This window comes from Glandiceps talaboti, chromosome 9, assembly GCF_964340395.1.
Source record: "Glandiceps talaboti chromosome 9, keGlaTala1.1, whole genome shotgun sequence".
NCBI classification, from domain to species: domain Eukaryota; kingdom Metazoa; phylum Hemichordata; class Enteropneusta; family Spengelidae; genus Glandiceps; species Glandiceps talaboti.
In genome coordinates this window covers 1,875,792-1,896,668 of record NC_135557.1, presented here as the reverse complement: position 1 = coordinate 1,896,668, position 20,877 = coordinate 1,875,792, and the positions used below count along the sequence as shown (strand labels likewise).

General features: G+C 31.9%; 1 protein-coding gene across 1 annotated transcript in view; it reads left to right on the top strand.

The window, feature by feature from the left end:
* Positions 1–20,443, top strand: part of LOC144440425 (steroid 17-alpha-hydroxylase/17,20 lyase-like) — a 51,398-nt gene extending 30,955 nt beyond the window's left edge. The window contains exons 7-9 of the mRNA XM_078129796.1: positions 15,694–15,933; positions 16,367–16,465; positions 20,160–20,443. Coding sequence (XP_077985922.1) covers positions 15,694–15,933; positions 16,367–16,465; positions 20,160–20,443 — 623 coding nt within the window. The remainder of the gene's footprint in view (positions 1–15,693; positions 15,934–16,366; positions 16,466–20,159) is intronic.
* The last annotated feature ends 434 nt before the right edge of the window (positions 20,444–20,877 follow it).

Sequence of the window (20,877 nt, the reverse complement as noted above, 5' to 3'; positions counted from 1 at the left end):
AATGACTTACTTGTAGTATAGCACAGTTTTGTAAGATGCAATGACTTACTCGTAGTATAGCACAGTTTTGTAAGATAAAATGATTTACTTGTAGTATAGCACAGTTTTGTAAGATACAATGACTTACTCGTAGTATAGCACAGTTTTGTAAGATACAATGACTTACTTGTAGTATAGCACAGTTTTGTAAGATACAATGACTTACTTGTAGTATAGCACAGTTTTGTAAGATACAATGACTTACTTGTAGTATAGCACAGTTTTGTAAGATACAATGACTTACTTGTAGTATAGCACAGTTTTGTAAGATACAATGACTTACTTGTAGTATAGGACAGTTTTGTAAGATGCAATGACTTACTCGTAGTATAGCACAGTTTTGTAAGATACAATGACTTACTCGTAGTATAGGACAGTTTTGTAAGATGCAATGACTTACTCGTAGTATAGCACAGTTTTGTAAGATACAATGACTTACTCGTAGTATAGGACAGTTTTGTAAGATACAATGACTTACTTGTAGTATAGCACAGTTTTGTAAGATAAAATGACTTACTTGTAGTATAGCACTGTTTTGTAAGATGCAATGACTTACTTGTAGTAAAGAACAGTTTTGTAAGATACAATGACTTACTTGTAGTATAGCACAGTTTTGTAAAATAAAATGATTTACTTGTAGTATAGCACAGTTTTGTAAGATACAATGACTTACTTGTAGTATAGGACAGTTTTGTAAGATACAATGACTTACTTGTAGTATAGCACACTTTTGTAAGATAAAATGACTTACTTGTAGCATAGCACAGTTTTGTAAGATACAATGACTTACTTGTAGTATAGCACAGTTTTGTAAGATACAATGACTTACTTGTAGTATAGCACAGTTTTGTAAGATACAATGACTTACTTGTAGTATAGCACAGTTTTGTAAGATACAATGACTTACTTGTAGTATAGCACAGTTTTGTAAGATACAATGACTTACTTGTAGTATAGGACAGTTTTGTAAGATGCAATGACTTACTCGTAGTATAGCACAGTTTTGTAAGATACAATGACTTACTCGTAGTATAGGACAGTTTTGTAAGATACAATGACTTACTTGTAGTATAGCACAGTTTTGTAAGATAAAATGACTTACTTGTAGTATAGCACTGTTTTGTAAGATGCAATGACTTACTTGTAGTAAAGAACAGTTTTGTAAGATACAATGACTTACTTGTAGTATAGCACAGTTTTGTAAAATAAAATGATTTACTTGTAGTATAGCACAGTTTTGTAAGATACAATGACTTACTTGTAGTATAGGACAGTTTTGTAAGATACAATGACTTACTTGTAGTATAGCACACTTTTGTAAGATAAAATGACTTACTTGTAGCATAGCACACTTTTGTAAGATACAATGACTCACTTGTAGTATAGCACAGTTTTGTAAGATACAATGACTTACTTGTAGTATAGCACAGTTTTGTAAGATAAAATGATTTACTTGTAGTATAGCACAGTTTTGTAAGATGCAATGACTTACTTGTAGTATAGCACAGTTTTGTAAGATACAATGACTTACTTGTAGTATAGCACAGTTTTGTAAGATACAATGACTTACTTGTAGTATAGCACAGTTTTGTAAGATACAATGACTTACTTGTAGTATAGCACAGTTTTGTAAGATAAAATGACTTACTTGTAGTATAGCACAGTTTTGTAAGATACAATGACTTACTCGTAGTATAGCACAGTTTTGTAAGATACAATGACTTACTTGTAGTATAGCACAGTTTTGTAAGATACAATGACTTACTTGTAGTATAGCACAGTTTTGTAAGATACAATGACTTACTTGTAGTATAGCACAGTTTTGTAAGATGCAATGACTTACTCGTAGTATAGCACAGTTTTGTAAGATAAAATGATTTACTTGTAGTATAGCACAGTTTTGTAAGATACAATGACTTACTCGTAGTATAGCACAGTTTTGTAAGATACAATGACTTACTTGTAGTATAGCACAGTTTTGTAAGATACAATGACTTACTTGTAGTATAGCACAGTTTTGTAAGATACAATGACTTACTTGTAGTATAGCACAGTTTTGTAAGATACAATGACTTACTTGTAGTATAGCACAGTTTTGTAAGATACAATGACTTACTTGTAGTATAGGACAGTTTTGTAAGATGCAATGACTTACTCGTAGTATAGCACAGTTTTGTAAGATACAATGACTTACTCGTAGTATAGGACAGTTTTGTAAGATGCAATGACTTACTCGTAGTATAGCACAGTTTTGTAAGATACAATGACTTACTCGTAGTATAGGACAGTTTTGTAAGATACAATGACTTACTTGTAGTATAGCACAGTTTTGTAAGATAAAATGACTTACTTGTAGTATAGCACTGTTTTGTAAGATGCAATGACTTACTTGTAGTAAAGAACAGTTTTGTAAGATACAATGACTTACTTGTAGTATAGCACAGTTTTGTAAAATAAAATGATTTACTTGTAGTATAGCACAGTTTTGTAAGATACAATGACTTACTTGTAGTATAGGACAGTTTTGTAAGATACAATGACTTACTTGTAGTATAGCACACTTTTGTAAGATAAAATGACTTACTTGTAGCATAGCACAGTTTTGTAAGATACAATGACTTACTTGTAGTATAGCACAGTTTTGTAAGATACAATGACTTACTTGTAGTATAGCACAGTTTTGTAAGATAAAATGATTTACTTGTAGTATAGCACAGTTTTGTAAGATGCAATGACTTACTTGTAGTATAGCACAGTTTTGTAAGATACAATGACTTACTTGTAGTATAGCACAGTTTTGTAAGATACAATGACTTACTTGTAGTATAGCACAGTTTTGTAAGATACAATGACTTACTTGTAGTATAGCACAGTTTTGTAAGATAAAATGACTTACTTGTAGTATAGCACAGTTTTGTAAGATACAATGACTTACTCGTAGTATAGCACAGTTTTGTAAGATACAATGACTTACTTGTAGTATAGCACAGTTTTGTAAGATACAATGACTTACTCGTAGTATAGCACAGTTTTGTAAGATACAATGACTTACTTGTAGTATAGCACAGTTTTGTAAGATACAATGACTTACTCGTAGTATAGCACAGTTTTGTAAGATACAATGACTTACTTGTAGTATAGCACAGTTTTGTAAGATGCAATGACTTACTTGTAGTATAGCACAGTTTTGTAAGATAAAATGACTTACTTGTAGTATAGCACAGTTTTGTAAGATACAATGACTTACTTGTAGTATAGCACAGTTTTGTAAGATAAAATGATTTACTTGTAGTATAGCACAGTTTTGTAAGATACAATGACTTACTTGTAGTATAGGACAGTTTTGTAAGATACAATGACTTACTTGTAGTATAGCACAGTTTTGTAAGATACAATGACTTACTCGTAGTATAGCACAGTTTTGTAAGATACAATGACTTACTCGTAGTATAGCACAGTTTTGTAAGATACAATGATTTACTTGTAGTATAGCACAGTTTTGTAAGATACAGTGACTTACTTGTAGTATAGCACAGTTTTGTAAGATAAAATGACTTATTTGTAGTATAGCACAGTTTTGTAAGATACAATGACTTACTTGTAGTATAGCACAGTTTTGTAAGATAAAATGACTTACTTGTAGTATAGCACAGTTTTGTAAGATGCAATGACTTACTCGTAGTATAGCACAGTTTTGTAAGATAAAATGATTTACTTGTAGTATAGCACAGTTTTGTAAGATAAAATGACTTACTCGTAGTATAGCACAGTTTTGTAAGATACAATGACTTACTTGTAGTATAGCACAGTTTTGTAAGATACAATGACTTACTTGTAGTATAGCACAGTTTTGTAAGATACAATGACTTACTTGTAGTATAGCACAGTTTTGTAAGATACAATGACTTACTTGTAGTATAGCACAGTTTTGTAAGATACAATGACTTACTTGTAGTATAGGACAGTTTTGTAAGATGCAATGACTTACTCGTAGTATAGCACAGTTTTGTAAGATACAATGACTTACTCGTAGTATAGGACAGTTTTGTAAGATACAATGACTTACTTGTAGTATAGCACAGTTTTGTAAGATAAAATGACTTACTTGTAGTATAGCACTGTTTTGTAAGATGCAATGACTTACTTGTAGTATAGGACAGTTTTGTAAGATACAATGACTTACTTGTAGTATAGCACACTTTTGTAAGATAAAATGACTTACTTGTAGCATAGCACACTTTTGTAAGATACAATGACTTACTTGTAGTATAGCACAGTTTTGTAAGATACAATGACTTACTTGTAGTATAGCACAGTTTTGTAAGATAAAATGATTTACTTGTAGTATAGCACAGTTTTGTAAGATGCAATGACTTACTTGTAGTATAGCACAGTTTTGTAAGATACAATGACTTACTTGTAGTATAGCACAGTTTTGTAAGATACAATGACTTACTTGTAGTATAGCACAGTTTTGTAAGATACAATGACTTACTTGTAGTATAGCACAGTTTTGTAAGATAAAATGACTTACTTGTAGTATAGCACAGTTTTGTAAGATACAATGACTTACTCGTAGTATAGCACAGTTTTGTAAGATACAATGACTTACTTGTAGTATAGCACAGTTTTGTAAGATACAATGACTTACTTGTAGTATAGCACAGTTTTGTAAGATACAATGACTTACTTGTAGTATAGCACAGTTTTGTAAGATACAATGACTTACTTGTAGTATAGCACAGTTTTGTAAGATGCAATGACTTACTCGTAGTATAGCACAGTTTTGTAAGATAAAATGATTTACTTGTAGTATAGCACAGTTTTGTAAGATACAATGACTTACTCGTAGTATAGCACAGTTTTGTAAGATACAATGACTTACTTGTAGTATAGCACAGTTTTGTAAGATACAATGACTTACTTGTAGTATAGCACAGTTTTGTAAGATACAATGACTTACTTGTAGTATAGCACAGTTTTGTAAGATACAATGACTTACTTGTAGTATAGCACAGTTTTGTAAGATACAATGACTTACTTGTAGTATAGGACAGTTTTGTAAGATGCAATGACTTACTCGTAGTATAGCACAGTTTTGTAAGATACAATGACTTACTCGTAGTATAGGACAGTTTTGTAAGATACAATGACTTACTTGTAGTATAGCACAGTTTTGTAAGATAAAATGACTTACTTGTAGTATAGCACTGTTTTGTAAGATGCAATGACTTACTTGTAGTAAAGAACAGTTTTGTAAGATACAATGACTTACTCGTAGTATAGCACAGTTTTGTAAAATAAAATGATTTACTTGTAGTATAGCACAGTTTTGTAAGATACAATGACTTACTTGTATAGGACAGTTTTGTAAGATACAATGACTTACTTGTAGTATAGCACACTTTTGTAAGATAAAATGACTTACTTGTAGCATAGCACACTTTTGTAAGATACAATGACTTACTTGTAGTATAGCACAGTTTTGTAAGATACAATGACTTACTTGTAGTATAGCACAGTTTTGTAAGATAAAATGATTTACTTGTAGTATAGCACAGTTTTGTAAGATGCAATGACTTACTTGTAGTATAGCACAGTTTTGTAAGATACAATGACTTACTTGTAGTATAGCACAGTTTTGTAAGATACAATGACTTACTTGTAGTATAGCACAGTTTTGTAAGATACAATGACTTACTTGTAGTATAGCACAGTTTTGTAAGATAAAATGACTTACTTGTAGTATAGCACAGTTTTGTAAGATACAATGACTTACTCGTAGTATAGCACAGTTTTGTAAGATACAATGACTTACTTGTAGTATAGCACAGTTTTGTAAGATACAATGACTTACTTGTAGTATAGCACAGTTTTGTAAGATACAATGACTTACTTGTAGTATAGCACAGTTTTGTAAGATGCAATGACTTACTCGTAGTATAGCACAGTTTTGTAAGATAAAATGATTTACTTGTAGTATAGCACAGTTTTGTAAGATACAATGACTTACTCGTAGTATAGCACAGTTTTGTAAGATACAATGACTTACTTGTAGTATAGCACTGTTTTGTAAGATACAATGACTTACTTGTAGTATAGCACAGTTTTGTAAGATACAATGACTTACTTGTAGTATAGCACAGTTTTGTAAGATACAATGACTTACTTGTAGTATAGCACAGTTTTGTAAGATACAATGACTTACTTGTAGTATAGCACAGTTTTGTAAGATACAATGACTTACTTGTAGTATAGGACAGTTTTGTAAGATGCAATGACTTACTCGTAGTATAGCACAGTTTTGTAAGATACAATGACTTACTCGTAGTATAGGACAGTTTTGTAAGATGCAATGACTTACTCGTAGTATAGCACAGTTTTGTAAGATACAATGACTTACTCGTAGTATAGGACAGTTTTGTAAGATACAATGACTTACTTGTAGTATAGCACAGTTTTGTAAGATAAAATGACTTACTTGTAGTATAGCACTGTTTTGTAAGATGCAATGACTTACTTGTAGTAAAGAACAGTTTTGTAAGATACAATGACTTACTTGTAGTATAGCACAGTTTTGTAAAATAAAATGATTTACTTGTAGTATAGCACAGTTTTGTAAGATACAATGACTTACTTGTAGTATAGGACAGTTTTGTAAGATACAATGACTTACTTGTAGTATAGCACACTTTTGTAAGATAAAATGACTTACTTGTAGCATAGCACAGTTTTGTAAGATACAATGACTTACTTGTAGTATAGCACAGTTTTGTAAGATACAATGACTTACTTGTAGTATAGCACAGTTTTGTAAGATACAATGACTTACTTGTAGTATAGCACAGTTTTGTAAGATACAATGACTTACTTGTAGTATAGCACAGTTTTGTAAGATACAATGACTTACTTGTAGTATAGGACAGTTTTGTAAGATGCAATGACTTACTCGTAGTATAGCACAGTTTTGTAAGATACAATGACTTACTCGTAGTATAGGACAGTTTTGTAAGATACAATGACTTACTTGTAGTATAGCACAGTTTTGTAAGATAAAATGACTTACTTGTAGTATAGCACTGTTTTGTAAGATGCAATGACTTACTTGTAGTAAAGAACAGTTTTGTAAGATACAATGACTTACTTGTAGTATAGCACAGTTTTGTAAAATAAAATGATTTACTTGTAGTATAGCACAGTTTTGTAAGATACAATGACTTACTTGTAGTATAGGACAGTTTTGTAAGATACAATGACTTACTTGTAGTATAGCACACTTTTGTAAGATAAAATGACTTACTTGTAGCATAGCACACTTTTGTAAGATACAATGACTCACTTGTAGTATAGCACAGTTTTGTAAGATACAATGACTTACTTGTAGTATAGCACAGTTTTGTAAGATAAAATGATTTACTTGTAGTATAGCACAGTTTTGTAAGATGCAATGACTTACTTGTAGTATAGCACAGTTTTGTAAGATACAATGACTTACTTGTAGTATAGCACAGTTTTGTAAGATACAATGACTTACTTGTAGTATAGCACAGTTTTGTAAGATACAATGACTTACTTGTAGTATAGCACAGTTTTGTAAGATAAAATGACTTACTTGTAGTATAGCACAGTTTTGTAAGATACAATGACTTACTCGTAGTATAGCACAGTTTTGTAAGATACAATGACTTACTTGTAGTATAGCACAGTTTTGTAAGATACAATGACTTACTTGTAGTATAGCACAGTTTTGTAAGATACAATGACTTACTTGTAGTATAGCACAGTTTTGTAAGATGCAATGACTTACTCGTAGTATAGCACAGTTTTGTAAGATAAAATGATTTACTTGTAGTATAGCACAGTTTTGTAAGATACAATGACTTACTCGTAGTATAGCACAGTTTTGTAAGATACAATGACTTACTTGTAGTATAGCACAGTTTTGTAAGATACAATGACTTACTTGTAGTATAGCACAGTTTTGTAAGATACAATGACTTACTTGTAGTATAGCACAGTTTTGTAAGATACAATGACTTACTTGTAGTATAGCACAGTTTTGTAAGATACAATGACTTACTTGTAGTATAGGACAGTTTTGTAAGATGCAATGACTTACTCGTAGTATAGCACAGTTTTGTAAGATACAATGACTTACTCGTAGTATAGGACAGTTTTGTAAGATGCAATGACTTACTCGTAGTATAGCACAGTTTTGTAAGATACAATGACTTACTCGTAGTATAGGACAGTTTTGTAAGATACAATGACTTACTTGTAGTATAGCACAGTTTTGTAAGATAAAATGACTTACTTGTAGTATAGCACTGTTTTGTAAGATGCAATGACTTACTTGTAGTAAAGAACAGTTTTGTAAGATACAATGACTTACTTGTAGTATAGCACAGTTTTGTAAAATAAAATGATTTACTTGTAGTATAGCACAGTTTTGTAAGATACAATGACTTACTTGTAGTATAGGACAGTTTTGTAAGATACAATGACTTACTTGTAGTATAGCACACTTTTGTAAGATAAAATGACTTACTTGTAGCATAGCACAGTTTTGTAAGATACAATGACTTACTTGTAGTATAGCACAGTTTTGTAAGATACAATGACTTACTTGTAGTATAGCACAGTTTTGTAAGATAAAATGATTTACTTGTAGTATAGCACAGTTTTGTAAGATGCAATGACTTACTTGTAGTATAGCACAGTTTTGTAAGATACAATGACTTACTTGTAGTATAGCACAGTTTTGTAAGATACAATGACTTACTTGTAGTATAGCACAGTTTTGTAAGATACAATGACTTACTTGTAGTATAGCACAGTTTTGTAAGATAAAATGACTTACTTGTAGTATAGCACAGTTTTGTAAGATACAATGACTTACTCGTAGTATAGCACAGTTTTGTAAGATACAATGACTTACTTGTAGTATAGCACAGTTTTGTAAGATACAATGACTTACTCGTAGTATAGCACAGTTTTGTAAGATACAATGACTTACTTGTAGTATAGCACAGTTTTGTAAGATACAATGACTTACTCGTAGTATAGCACAGTTTTGTAAGATACAATGACTTACTTGTAGTATAGCACAGTTTTGTAAGATGCAATGACTTACTTGTAGTATAGCACAGTTTTGTAAGATAAAATGACTTACTTGTAGTATAGCACAGTTTTGTAAGATACAATGACTTACTTGTAGTATAGCACAGTTTTGTAAGATAAAATGATTTACTTGTAGTATAGCACAGTTTTGTAAGATACAATGACTTACTTGTAGTATAGGACAGTTTTGTAAGATACAATGACTTACTTGTAGTATAGCACAGTTTTGTAAGATACAATGACTTACTCGTAGTATAGCACAGTTTTGTAAGATACAATGACTTACTCGTAGTATAGCACAGTTTTGTAAGATACAATGATTTACTTGTAGTATAGCACAGTTTTGTAAGATACAGTGACTTACTTGTAGTATAGCACAGTTTTGTAAGATAAAATGACTTATTTGTAGTATAGCACAGTTTTGTAAGATACAATGACTTACTTGTAGTATAGCACAGTTTTGTAAGATAAAATGACTTACTTGTAGTATAGCACAGTTTTGTAAGATGCAATGACTTACTCGTAGTATAGCACAGTTTTGTAAGATAAAATGATTTACTTGTAGTATAGCACAGTTTTGTAAGATAAAATGACTTACTCGTAGTATAGCACAGTTTTGTAAGATACAATGACTTACTTGTAGTATAGCACAGTTTTGTAAGATACAATGACTTACTTGTAGTATAGCACAGTTTTGTAAGATACAATGACTTACTTGTAGTATAGCACAGTTTTGTAAGATACAATGACTTACTTGTAGTATAGCACAGTTTTGTAAGATACAATGACTTACTTGTAGTATAGGACAGTTTTGTAAGATGCAATGACTTACTCGTAGTATAGCACAGTTTTGTAAGATACAATGACTTACTCGTAGTATAGGACAGTTTTGTAAGATACAATGACTTACTTGTAGTATAGCACAGTTTTGTAAGATAAAATGACTTACTTGTAGTATAGCACTGTTTTGTAAGATGCAATGACTTACTTGTAGTATAGGACAGTTTTGTAAGATACAATGACTTACTTGTAGTATAGCACACTTTTGTAAGATAAAATGACTTACTTGTAGCATAGCACACTTTTGTAAGATACAATGACTTACTTGTAGTATAGCACAGTTTTGTAAGATACAATGACTTACTTGTAGTATAGCACAGTTTTGTAAGATAAAATGATTTACTTGTAGTATAGCACAGTTTTGTAAGATGCAATGACTTACTTGTAGTATAGCACAGTTTTGTAAGATACAATGACTTACTTGTAGTATAGCACAGTTTTGTAAGATACAATGACTTACTTGTAGTATAGCACAGTTTTGTAAGATACAATGACTTACTTGTAGTATAGCACAGTTTTGTAAGATAAAATGACTTACTTGTAGTATAGCACAGTTTTGTAAGATACAATGACTTACTCGTAGTATAGCACAGTTTTGTAAGATACAATGACTTACTTGTAGTATAGCACAGTTTTGTAAGATACAATGACTTACTTGTAGTATAGCACAGTTTTGTAAGATACAATGACTTACTTGTAGTATAGCACAGTTTTGTAAGATACAATGACTTACTTGTAGTATAGCACAGTTTTGTAAGGTAAAATGACTTACTCGTAGTATAGCACAGTTTTGTAAGATACAATGACTTACTTGTAGTATAGCACAGTTTTGTAAGATAAAATGACTTACTTGTAGTATAGCACAGTTTTGTAAGATACAATGACTTACTTGTAGTATAGCACAGTTTTGTAAGATAAAATGACTTACTTGTAGTATAGCACAGTTTTGTAAGATACAATGACTTACTTGTAGTATAGCACAGTTTTGTAAGATACAATGACTTACTTGTAGTATAGCACAGTTTTGTAAGATACAATGACTTACTCGTAGTATAGCACAGTTTTGTAAGATACAATGATTTACTTGTAGTATAGCACAGTTTTGTAAGATACAATGACTTACTTGTAGTATAGCACAGTTTTGTAAGATACAATGACTTATTTGTAGTATAGCACAGTTTTGTAAGGTACAATGACTTACTTGTAGTATAGCACAGTTTTGTAAGATAAAATGACTTACTTGTAGTATAGCACAGTTTTGTAAGATACAATGACTTACTTGTAGTATAGCACAGTTTTGTAAGATAAAATGACTTACTTGTAGTATAGCACAGTTTTGTAAGATGCAATGACTTACTTGTAGTATAGCACAGTTTTGTAAGATACAATGACTTGTAGTATAGCACAGTTTTGTAAGATACAATGACTTACTTGTAGTATAGCACAGTTTTGTAAAATACAATGACTTACTTGTAGTATAGCACAGTTTTGTAAGATACAATGACTTACTTGTAGTATAGCACAGTTTTGTAAGATAAAATGACTTACTCGTAGTATAGCACAGTTTTGTAAGATAAAATGACTTACTCGTAGTATAGCACAGTTTTGTAAGATACAATGACTTACTCGTAGTATAGCACAGTTTTGTAAGATACAATGATTTACTTGTAGTATAGCACAGTTTTGTAAGATACAATGACTTACTTGTAGTATAGCACAGTTTTGTAAGATAAAATGACTTATTTGTAGTATAGCACAGTTTTGTAAGGTACAATGACTTACTTGTAGTATAGCACAGTTTTGTAAGATAAAATGACTTACTTGTAGTATAGCACAGTTTTGTAAGATGCAATGACTTACTTGTAGTATAGCACAGTTTTGTAAGATACAATGACTTACTTGTAGTATAGCACAGTTTTGTAAGATACAATGACTTACTTGTAGTATAGCACAGTTTTGTAAGATACAATGATTTACTTGTAGTATAGCACAGTTTTGTAAGATAAAATGACTTATTTGTAGTATAGCACAGTTTTGTAAGGTACAATGACTTACTTGTAGTATAGCACAGTTTTGTAAGATGCAATGACTTACTTGTAGTATAGCACAGTTTTGTAAGATACAATGACTTGTAGTATAGCACAGTTTTGTAAGATACAATGACTTACTTGTAGTATAGCACAGTTTTGTAAAATACAATGACTTACTTGTAGTATAGCACAGTTTTGTAAGATACAATAACTTACTTGTAGTATAGCACAGTTTTGTAAGATACAATGACTTACTTGTAGTATAGCACAGTTTTGTAAGATAAAATGACTTACTCGTAGTATAGCACAGTTTTGTAAGAAAAAATGACTTACTTGTAGTATAGCACAGTTTTGTAAGATGCAATGACTTACTTGTAGTATAGCACAGTTTTGTAAGATAAAATGACTTACTTGTAGTATAGCACAGTTTTGTAAGATACAATGACTTACTTGCAGTATAGCACAGTTTTGTAAGATACAATGACTTACTTGTAGTATAGCACAGTTTTGTAAGATACAATGACTTACTTGTAGTATAGCACAGTTTTGTAAGATAAAATGACTTACTTGTCGTATAGCAGTTTTGTAAGATACAATGACTTACTTGTAGTATAGCACAGTTTTGTAAGATACAATGACTTACTTGTAGTATAGCACAGTTTTGTAAGATACAATGACTTACTTGTAGTATAGCACAGTTTTGTAAGATACAATGACTTACTTGTAGTATAGCACAGTTTTGTAAGATAAAATGACTTACTTGTAGTATAGCACAGTTTTGTAAGATACAATGACTTACTTGTAGTATAGCACAGTTTTGTAAGATAAAATGACTTACTTGTAGTATAGCACAGTTTTGTAAGATACAATGACTTACTTGTAGTATAGCACAGTTTTGTAAGATACAATGACTTACTTGTAGTATAGCACAGTTTTGTAAGATAAAATGACTTACTTGTAGTATAGCACAGTTTTGTAAGATACAATGACTTACTTGTAGTATAGCACAGTTTTGTAAGATACCAGATTTAAACTGAATGCCTCCCATAAGGGAATCACTAATTATGCAAATAACTCATTAAACTATGGTAACAGGTTTTGTTTTTGGACAAGCGTGCTTTCTTAGGTTAATGTATGTGCCAAATTATACGGAATTTGAAGATTGCATGATACTGCTTAATTACTGAATATCGTTCATTATTCAAAATACTCATTAAAGGTAAAATTTGTAGGAACAAACGTCATAGGACAGGTGCGTATTATTATGGTTGATATATGTATCATATTATACGAAATTTGAAGCTTGCATTTTTAAGATACAACGTAGTTACCTAAAATAATTAATTATGCAAATTTTTCATTAAAACTAACTGAGCTATATCAAATATTTTGTAGGACATATCCGCTTTGTTATGATTAACGTATGTACTAAATTATATTGAAATTCAAGTATGCAGTCTTAAGATATAGCCTAATTACCAAAAATAATTAATTATGCAAATTATTCACTAAATCTTCAAACAAAATCAACAACTTTTATAGGAGATATGCACTCTGTTATGTTTAACGTATGTACTAAATTGTATTGAAATTGAAGCATGCAGTCTTAAGATATAGGCTAATTACCAAAAATCATTAGTTATGCAAATTATTCAATAACAGTGTAAGGTATGTCAACTAACTTTATAGGACATACACAATTTTTTATTGTTAATGTATGTACTGAATTGTATTGAAATTGAAGTATGCAGTCGTAAGATATAGCCTAATTACCAAGAATCATTAATTATGCAAATTATTCATTAACACTGAAAGGTACATCAACAAACTTGATAGAACATATGTGTTTTCTCATGGTTAGCGTATGTACTAAATTATGTTGAATATGAAGGATGCATTCTTAAGATATAGCCTAATTACCAAAAATAATTAATTATGCAAATTATTCATTAACACTGTAAGGTACCTCAACTAACTTTATAGGACATACACAATTTTTTATGGTTAATGTATGTACTGAATTGTATTGATATTGAAGTATGCAGTCGTAAGATATAGCCTAATTACCAATCATTAATTATGCAAATTATTCATTAACACTGAAAGGTACATCAACAAACTTGATAGGACATATGTGTTTTCTTATGGTTAATGTATGTACTAAATTATGTTGAATTTGTAGTATGTATTCTTAAGATATAGCCTAATTACCCAAAATATTTAATTATGCAAATTATTCATTAACGCTGTAAGATACATCACCAAATTTTATAGGACAAATGTATGTTGTTATGTTTAACGAATGTACTACATTATATTGAAATTGAAGTATGAAGTCTTAAGATATTGCTTAATTAGTTGATTTCATTAATATGCAAATTTCTCTAATTAAACATTAACAGATCTGGCTCAAAACCTAATCAGGTCTAGCCATTACCCTAAAGATTATTAGCCGATTTTTAGCAAATGATGACACTGACAGACAGACAGACAGACAGACAGACAGACAGACAGACAGACACACAGACACACATACACACAGATAGACATACAGACAGACATTCCCCTTTTAATACCTCCCGTACCCTTACGGGGGGTAATAATGACCTACTCATCATTTGCGCATATCACTGATGACATCATTATTTGCTTAACATTTCTTCATCTACGCACCCCAAGATGCATCCCATTAAATGTCAGCCCAATCTGCTTGGTAGTTTTGGAATTAAAGGTTTCTGACCTCATTTGTATCCCTAATTTGCATATCGCTGATGGGATCACCATGTTGTGAACAATTCTTAATCTAAACCCCTTAAGAATATACCCTCCAAATTTCAGACCGATCTGCCCAGTAGTTTTGAGTTTAAGTTTTTTTTAGATAAATCACACACTGAACCTTATCAGTTCAGTTGTGCTAACAAGCACGTTTCTGGCATGTAATGCAATACACTACATTAGTACTAATACAGGTAAATCTACTCGTAACAGCCACACTGTTCTTAGGGCCAAAAACATGATTAGTGTTAATAATGAAATTACATGTACCACATCGAGTACGATCGCATGGAAATGAACCAGCATTAACTTCCAATTCACGTTGTTCTGTACGTACCACCATATCTCTAAGACTGGTATCACGACGCCAAGCTGTTAAATGTACTTCAGCAAATAATGAAATGGGTACCCTATCAGAACGTAAGATAAATACTTGTATATTATGTTCTTAACTCTAGCGGAAAAGGGATGGTATGTTAGAGCCAATATGAGACAATCATTAATTACTCTTCTGATCATGTGAATTGATACAAGTTTCCCTAGACAAAGATGACACCTTCTCTAGATCTAAACTCGCATTGGTAACCGACACTGGATAACCACGTTGGTGGAATTACGTGCAAACTTCAGCAGATCTTTCCCTGAAATCCAAATCATTACTACAAATACGACGTAAACGAAGTAACTGTGAATAGGGAATGAAATCTTTGCACTTACTAGGATGTGATGAACCAGAATGCAAATACTGACTCGGATGCATTTATTGATTCGAACTATATCACTTTTTTCTACCTACATAGATACATACATACATACATACATACATACATATGTATACATAATCAATCTTTACAGTGTTATATATTTATGTATCTTTGTTTATTTCTAGCTGGTACCGACACGGTTGGTAATACTGCTTACTGGGCTATCGCTTATATGCTTAATTACCCGGATGTACAAGCCAAGGTGCATCAGGAACTAGATGATGTTCTAGGACAAGATCGCTTACCTCAATTATCAGACAGGAAGAGACTGCCATATTGTGAAGCTGTCATTCATGAAATCATGAGAATCAGACCTGTAGCAGCACTTGCAATTACTCATTCTACAACCTGTAATACTAAACTCCGTAAGTTGTTATAACACACTCTACAACCCGTATTACTGGACTCCGTAATAAAGTTGTTATAACACACACACTACAACCTGTATTACTAGACTCTGTAACTTGTTATAACACACTCTACAACCTGTATTACTAGACTCTGTAAGTTGTTATAACACACTCTACAACCCGCATTACTAGACTCTGTAAGTTGTTATAACACACACACTACAACCTGTATTACTAGACTCTGTAGCTTGTTATAACACACTCTACAACCCGTTGAACATTTTCTTTATTTTTTCTGGCATACAGTAATCATGATTAGGAAATATATTTACCAACAGTGTTGAATGGTGACATATAGCTACATAGATTCTCGTACTGTGCCAAGTGTACAGGAGTGTACAGAGGCATTATGGTCTATTACTTCAATGCTTCCTTTCTTAAACCACAGGTGATTACAAAATACCAAAAGATACTTTAGTAACTATTAACCTGGCTGCCTTACATTGGGATGAAAAGTATTGGAAAGACCCGGAAGAATTTCGACCAGGTAAGTTGTGGCGATAACGAAGAAACAAATATCAACATACATATTTATTTGAAATGTACTGATATAATAATAGACAAACAACATTACAAGCTAGGCCGATGTGTAAACAAATGAATGGTTCAACTACTGACAATGACATATTTCCATCATTTAATAAAATTCATTTGTTTTTAAAATTTACAATGTCGTATTAAAGCAACACTTGCTTGCAAAAATTCTTATAGTTACATACAGTATATCAGACTATGCTAGTGTAACTCGTCAGTGTTTTTATTTATAATATGGACTTTTAATAATATTTGATATGTGATACAGATCTGTAAATTGCAATTAATATTTGATGTGATACAGATCTGTAAATTGCAATTAATATTTGATGTGATACAGATCTGTAAATTACAATTAATATTTGATATGTGATACAGATCTGTAAATTGCAATTAATATTTGATATGTGATACAGATCTGTAAATTGCAATTAATATTTGATGTGATACAGATCTGTAAATTGCAATTAATATTTGATATGTGATACAGATCTGTAAATTGCAATTAATATTTGATGTGATACAGATCTGTAAATTACCTGTTGCATCAATTAGGCCATTCCTGATTCTCTTATACAAGGCCCAAAGTCCTTGTTCCCTGTTACATCAATTAGGCCATGCCCGAATCTCTGTAATTCCAAAAATACTGAGCATATTGGGTGGGAGTGTTTATAGGAGTGTTTAGATTAAGAATTGTTCATAACATGATTCCTTCAGTGATATGCAAATTAGGTCTAAAATGTGTATTTTGGTCAAAATCAATAATTCCAAAACTGAGTAGATTCGGCTGAAATTTAATGGGGTGCCTATGGAGATATGTAGATAAAGGTGTATTCAGAACCATCAGCGATATGGAAATTTGGTTTAAAAATCTCAATTTTGGTCTAAAACTTATTTCTTGAAACTCCATGATGAATGGGGATGAAACTTGGTGGGGATGTTTCGGGAGGTGTTATTCTACAGTTACCGTTTCAAACATTTTGACACAAATGGCCCTAACAACCACGACCACACTCTAAGCAAAAGTGAAACAATGATGTATATTACGAAGATAATAACAGCAGTACCGTAGCCTGTGGGGGGGGCCGAGATTTTGGAAAAAAGAAAGAAAAAAAGCAACTTTTTGAATAACTAGCGATGCTATTATAATCGTCATTTACGTGATGATTCCTAGCATGCACAATTTAAATGGATAGTTCACTAAAAGTCACTGTACACTGACTCATGGCTAATATGTATCTTATATCGCTATTGTACGCTGGCTTAACTTTGAATAAAAATGTGTGCAGTTAAAAATTGCAACATCAACTTTTTGCAGTAAATTAAAAGTTCTTTGTGCGGGAAAGTACAAAAGAAGTGCGCACATGCACTGTGCATTTTCCGCGAGTAACAGTAGTCTTGAAAGTCTCCTTCATTTGAAGATGGCAAGTTGCAATTATAATGTCAGCGAGTGAAACTAAAAAAAAAAGACAGAAAAAGGTCGTTCAACCTGAGGTCGCCTGCTATGCTGCATGCAGTGACTCCGAAGATGCGCTCGATCTCATTTACGTCTTGTTCCTTATATTAAAACATTTCATACTGATAAAACGGCAGATCTCTTTTTGGAATATTTGGTGGCCCTGAAAAACTATTAATCTAGGTACGCAGTTTAAGATCGACTATTTTTTATTTAATATATTTCTTTTAATAATTGTGTTCGACGTTGTCTTTGGTTAAAATGTTATTTGATATAATTATCTCATTGCACACTGACACTAGCATTATTCCACAATTCATTTTGAAGCGACAATTAGCTATGGAAAGAATGGCCCTGAATTTGTAAACAGAGCTGTACCTTCGACATCAAAATCCAAACTTTAATTTCCATTATAATGATAATGACAAGGAGATTCACTGAGTTCACCTTGGGTTCCGACATAAACGAGGCCATAAAAGTTTTGGGAGTTGGGTAAAGAAAATGATCATTTTGTTGTGTTACTTATTTGAGAAAGCACCATCCATTTTTTTTTTACATTGAATGTGACATCTTTTCGGCAACTATTTTGAAAGATACGACATTAGGCCAGAAAAAAGGAAAAAGCTGTTCAACCTACCCATATATTTTTTTTTCTGGTGATTGGTAATATATCTTCATGCGGGCTTCGCATTTTTTTTCAAAATTAAGGATATTTCTTTATATTTTCTGAATAGTACATGTAACAATATACATTTGAGTCTATTCAAAATTATATAATATCTTATATAGTGTTTTATTTGGCTCTGATGTTGCATACAAGCATGAATTGAGATTAAATATCCAATGTACACTAAAAAGAATTGAACAAAAGTTTACGACCATTGGGCCATCAAAAGTCAGAAAGTCTGGAAATTTTTCGAACCAGATTAAACTTCAGGAGAAGTCATTTACCAAGTGTACATCCGCAAAATATCTTTCAGCTTTGCCACAACAAAATACATATCCAGATAATATGTAATGCACAGCATAATTGTTTCAATTCTGGTATTTTATTATGTCTATGGTTTGATATTTTATGCTTCTAAATGGCCTCCTACACTGTCTTATTTCCAATTTTTTCACCTTTGGAGTTGTCTCGTTCCAATGCATCATTGTACCATATGATTTTATATCTCCACTGTAGTGTAGGTGACAGAAGGGGTGGCTAAAATAATGCTTGAGTTTCAATTGGCGGGGCTTAACATTTTTTGAGAAGAGAGGGTGAGCGGAACTACACCATTTGTTTAACCGTAAATTGTGTACATTTCCTAACTTGCATAGAGATAGTATCAAGATGACTGAATAAGTTCTATCTAAACTCAAACTGAAATATTTTGCTATCATTATATATGGTTTGTTTTATCCTTGTCAAGCATTGTGAAAAAATGAAATCGACCTATTTACCCAATGTGATGGGTTAGGTTACCCGTTGACCAGCATTTTTTATTTTTTTCTGACTTTACATATGATATTTAATTGCATATATATGCTAAAATAGATATTATGTAAATTGTATGCAAATTTATGTAAATTAGCACTTTTCTAAATTTTAAATGCATGATTGCACCAAGACAAAGTTGTGCCCCCCCCCCCTTGACAATTTGGTCAGGCTACGGGCCTGACAGAGATAAGTAGGTAAGAGATTAAAGAATAAAAAATGTATGTAAGTACACCTAGCAAAAAGACCACGCCCATAGCAACAGCCAACTGATGGTTTATATTGCAAAGATGAAAACTGGGAAGGGGAGGCAAGTGAATAAAAATTCCAAAAATGTATGCAAGTATTCCTCGCAACAAGACCACGCCCATAGCAACAGCCAAATGATGGTGTATATCATAAAAATAATAACCGGGATTAATAGGCAAAAAAATAAACATTCAAAGTGAAAGGAGAAATGCCTTACAACAAGACCATGCCCATAGGCAACAGCCAAATGCAGTTGTGCTACAACGCCATTGGTGCTATTTCTTCCTGTCCCATCAATTAAGCCATGTCCAAATTCCTTATTCCATGTCCCATCATTTAGGCCATGCCAGAATCATTTATGCTTTGCGACAAGCCTTTGTGTTCCCAGTCCATTATATCCCCTTCCCTTCCATGTTCCTTTCCTTATTTTAATGACATGTCTAAATTTATCCATTTATTTTCCAGAACGTTTCTTTGACAAAGAAAACAACAAAATGATAAAACCAGATGGATTTATGCCATTTTCAGCTGGTCGTCGAGTCTGTGTGGGAGAAGTGTTGGCAAAGCCAGAAGTCTTCCTTATATTCACCAGTTTGTTGCAGAATTTCGTCTTTACAACACCCCCAGGGGAAGGTCCCCCGGGATTGGAAGAGTACTCTCAAGTGTTTATTCTCAGATGTCATCCCTATAAGGTTGTTGTGAAAAAAAGGAATTGCACTGATGGCGAGGAAGATTTAGTCAAGGAGTAAGGAGTACAATTCACAAAATATGGTATAAAATATATGATAGGGTACATGAGTATCGGGAAGTTTGCTAGAAATTTGTAATTATTAGTCATCATGTATTCACATACATACTTAGGAGTCTCTAACAACAATTTAAACAATTCAATATAAACATCTTCATATATTAAAATACCGATATCCATATTTGGAAAGCCAGTGTATCAAGTTACAATGAATATTCATGCATTCAAATACAGATATCCATATTTGGATTTATACGTCACCTTTCACCAATCTCACATTCTGATTGGTCGAGAGCCCTGCAGATACACAGGCGTATTTTTCACCAACAGCCGTATTTTTGCTTGTTGTATCACGTGATCACTGCACGTCCCCTTGTAAACAAATCTAGCAGACAACTAGAGATTTAGTTATTATATATATAACCAGCATTTCCA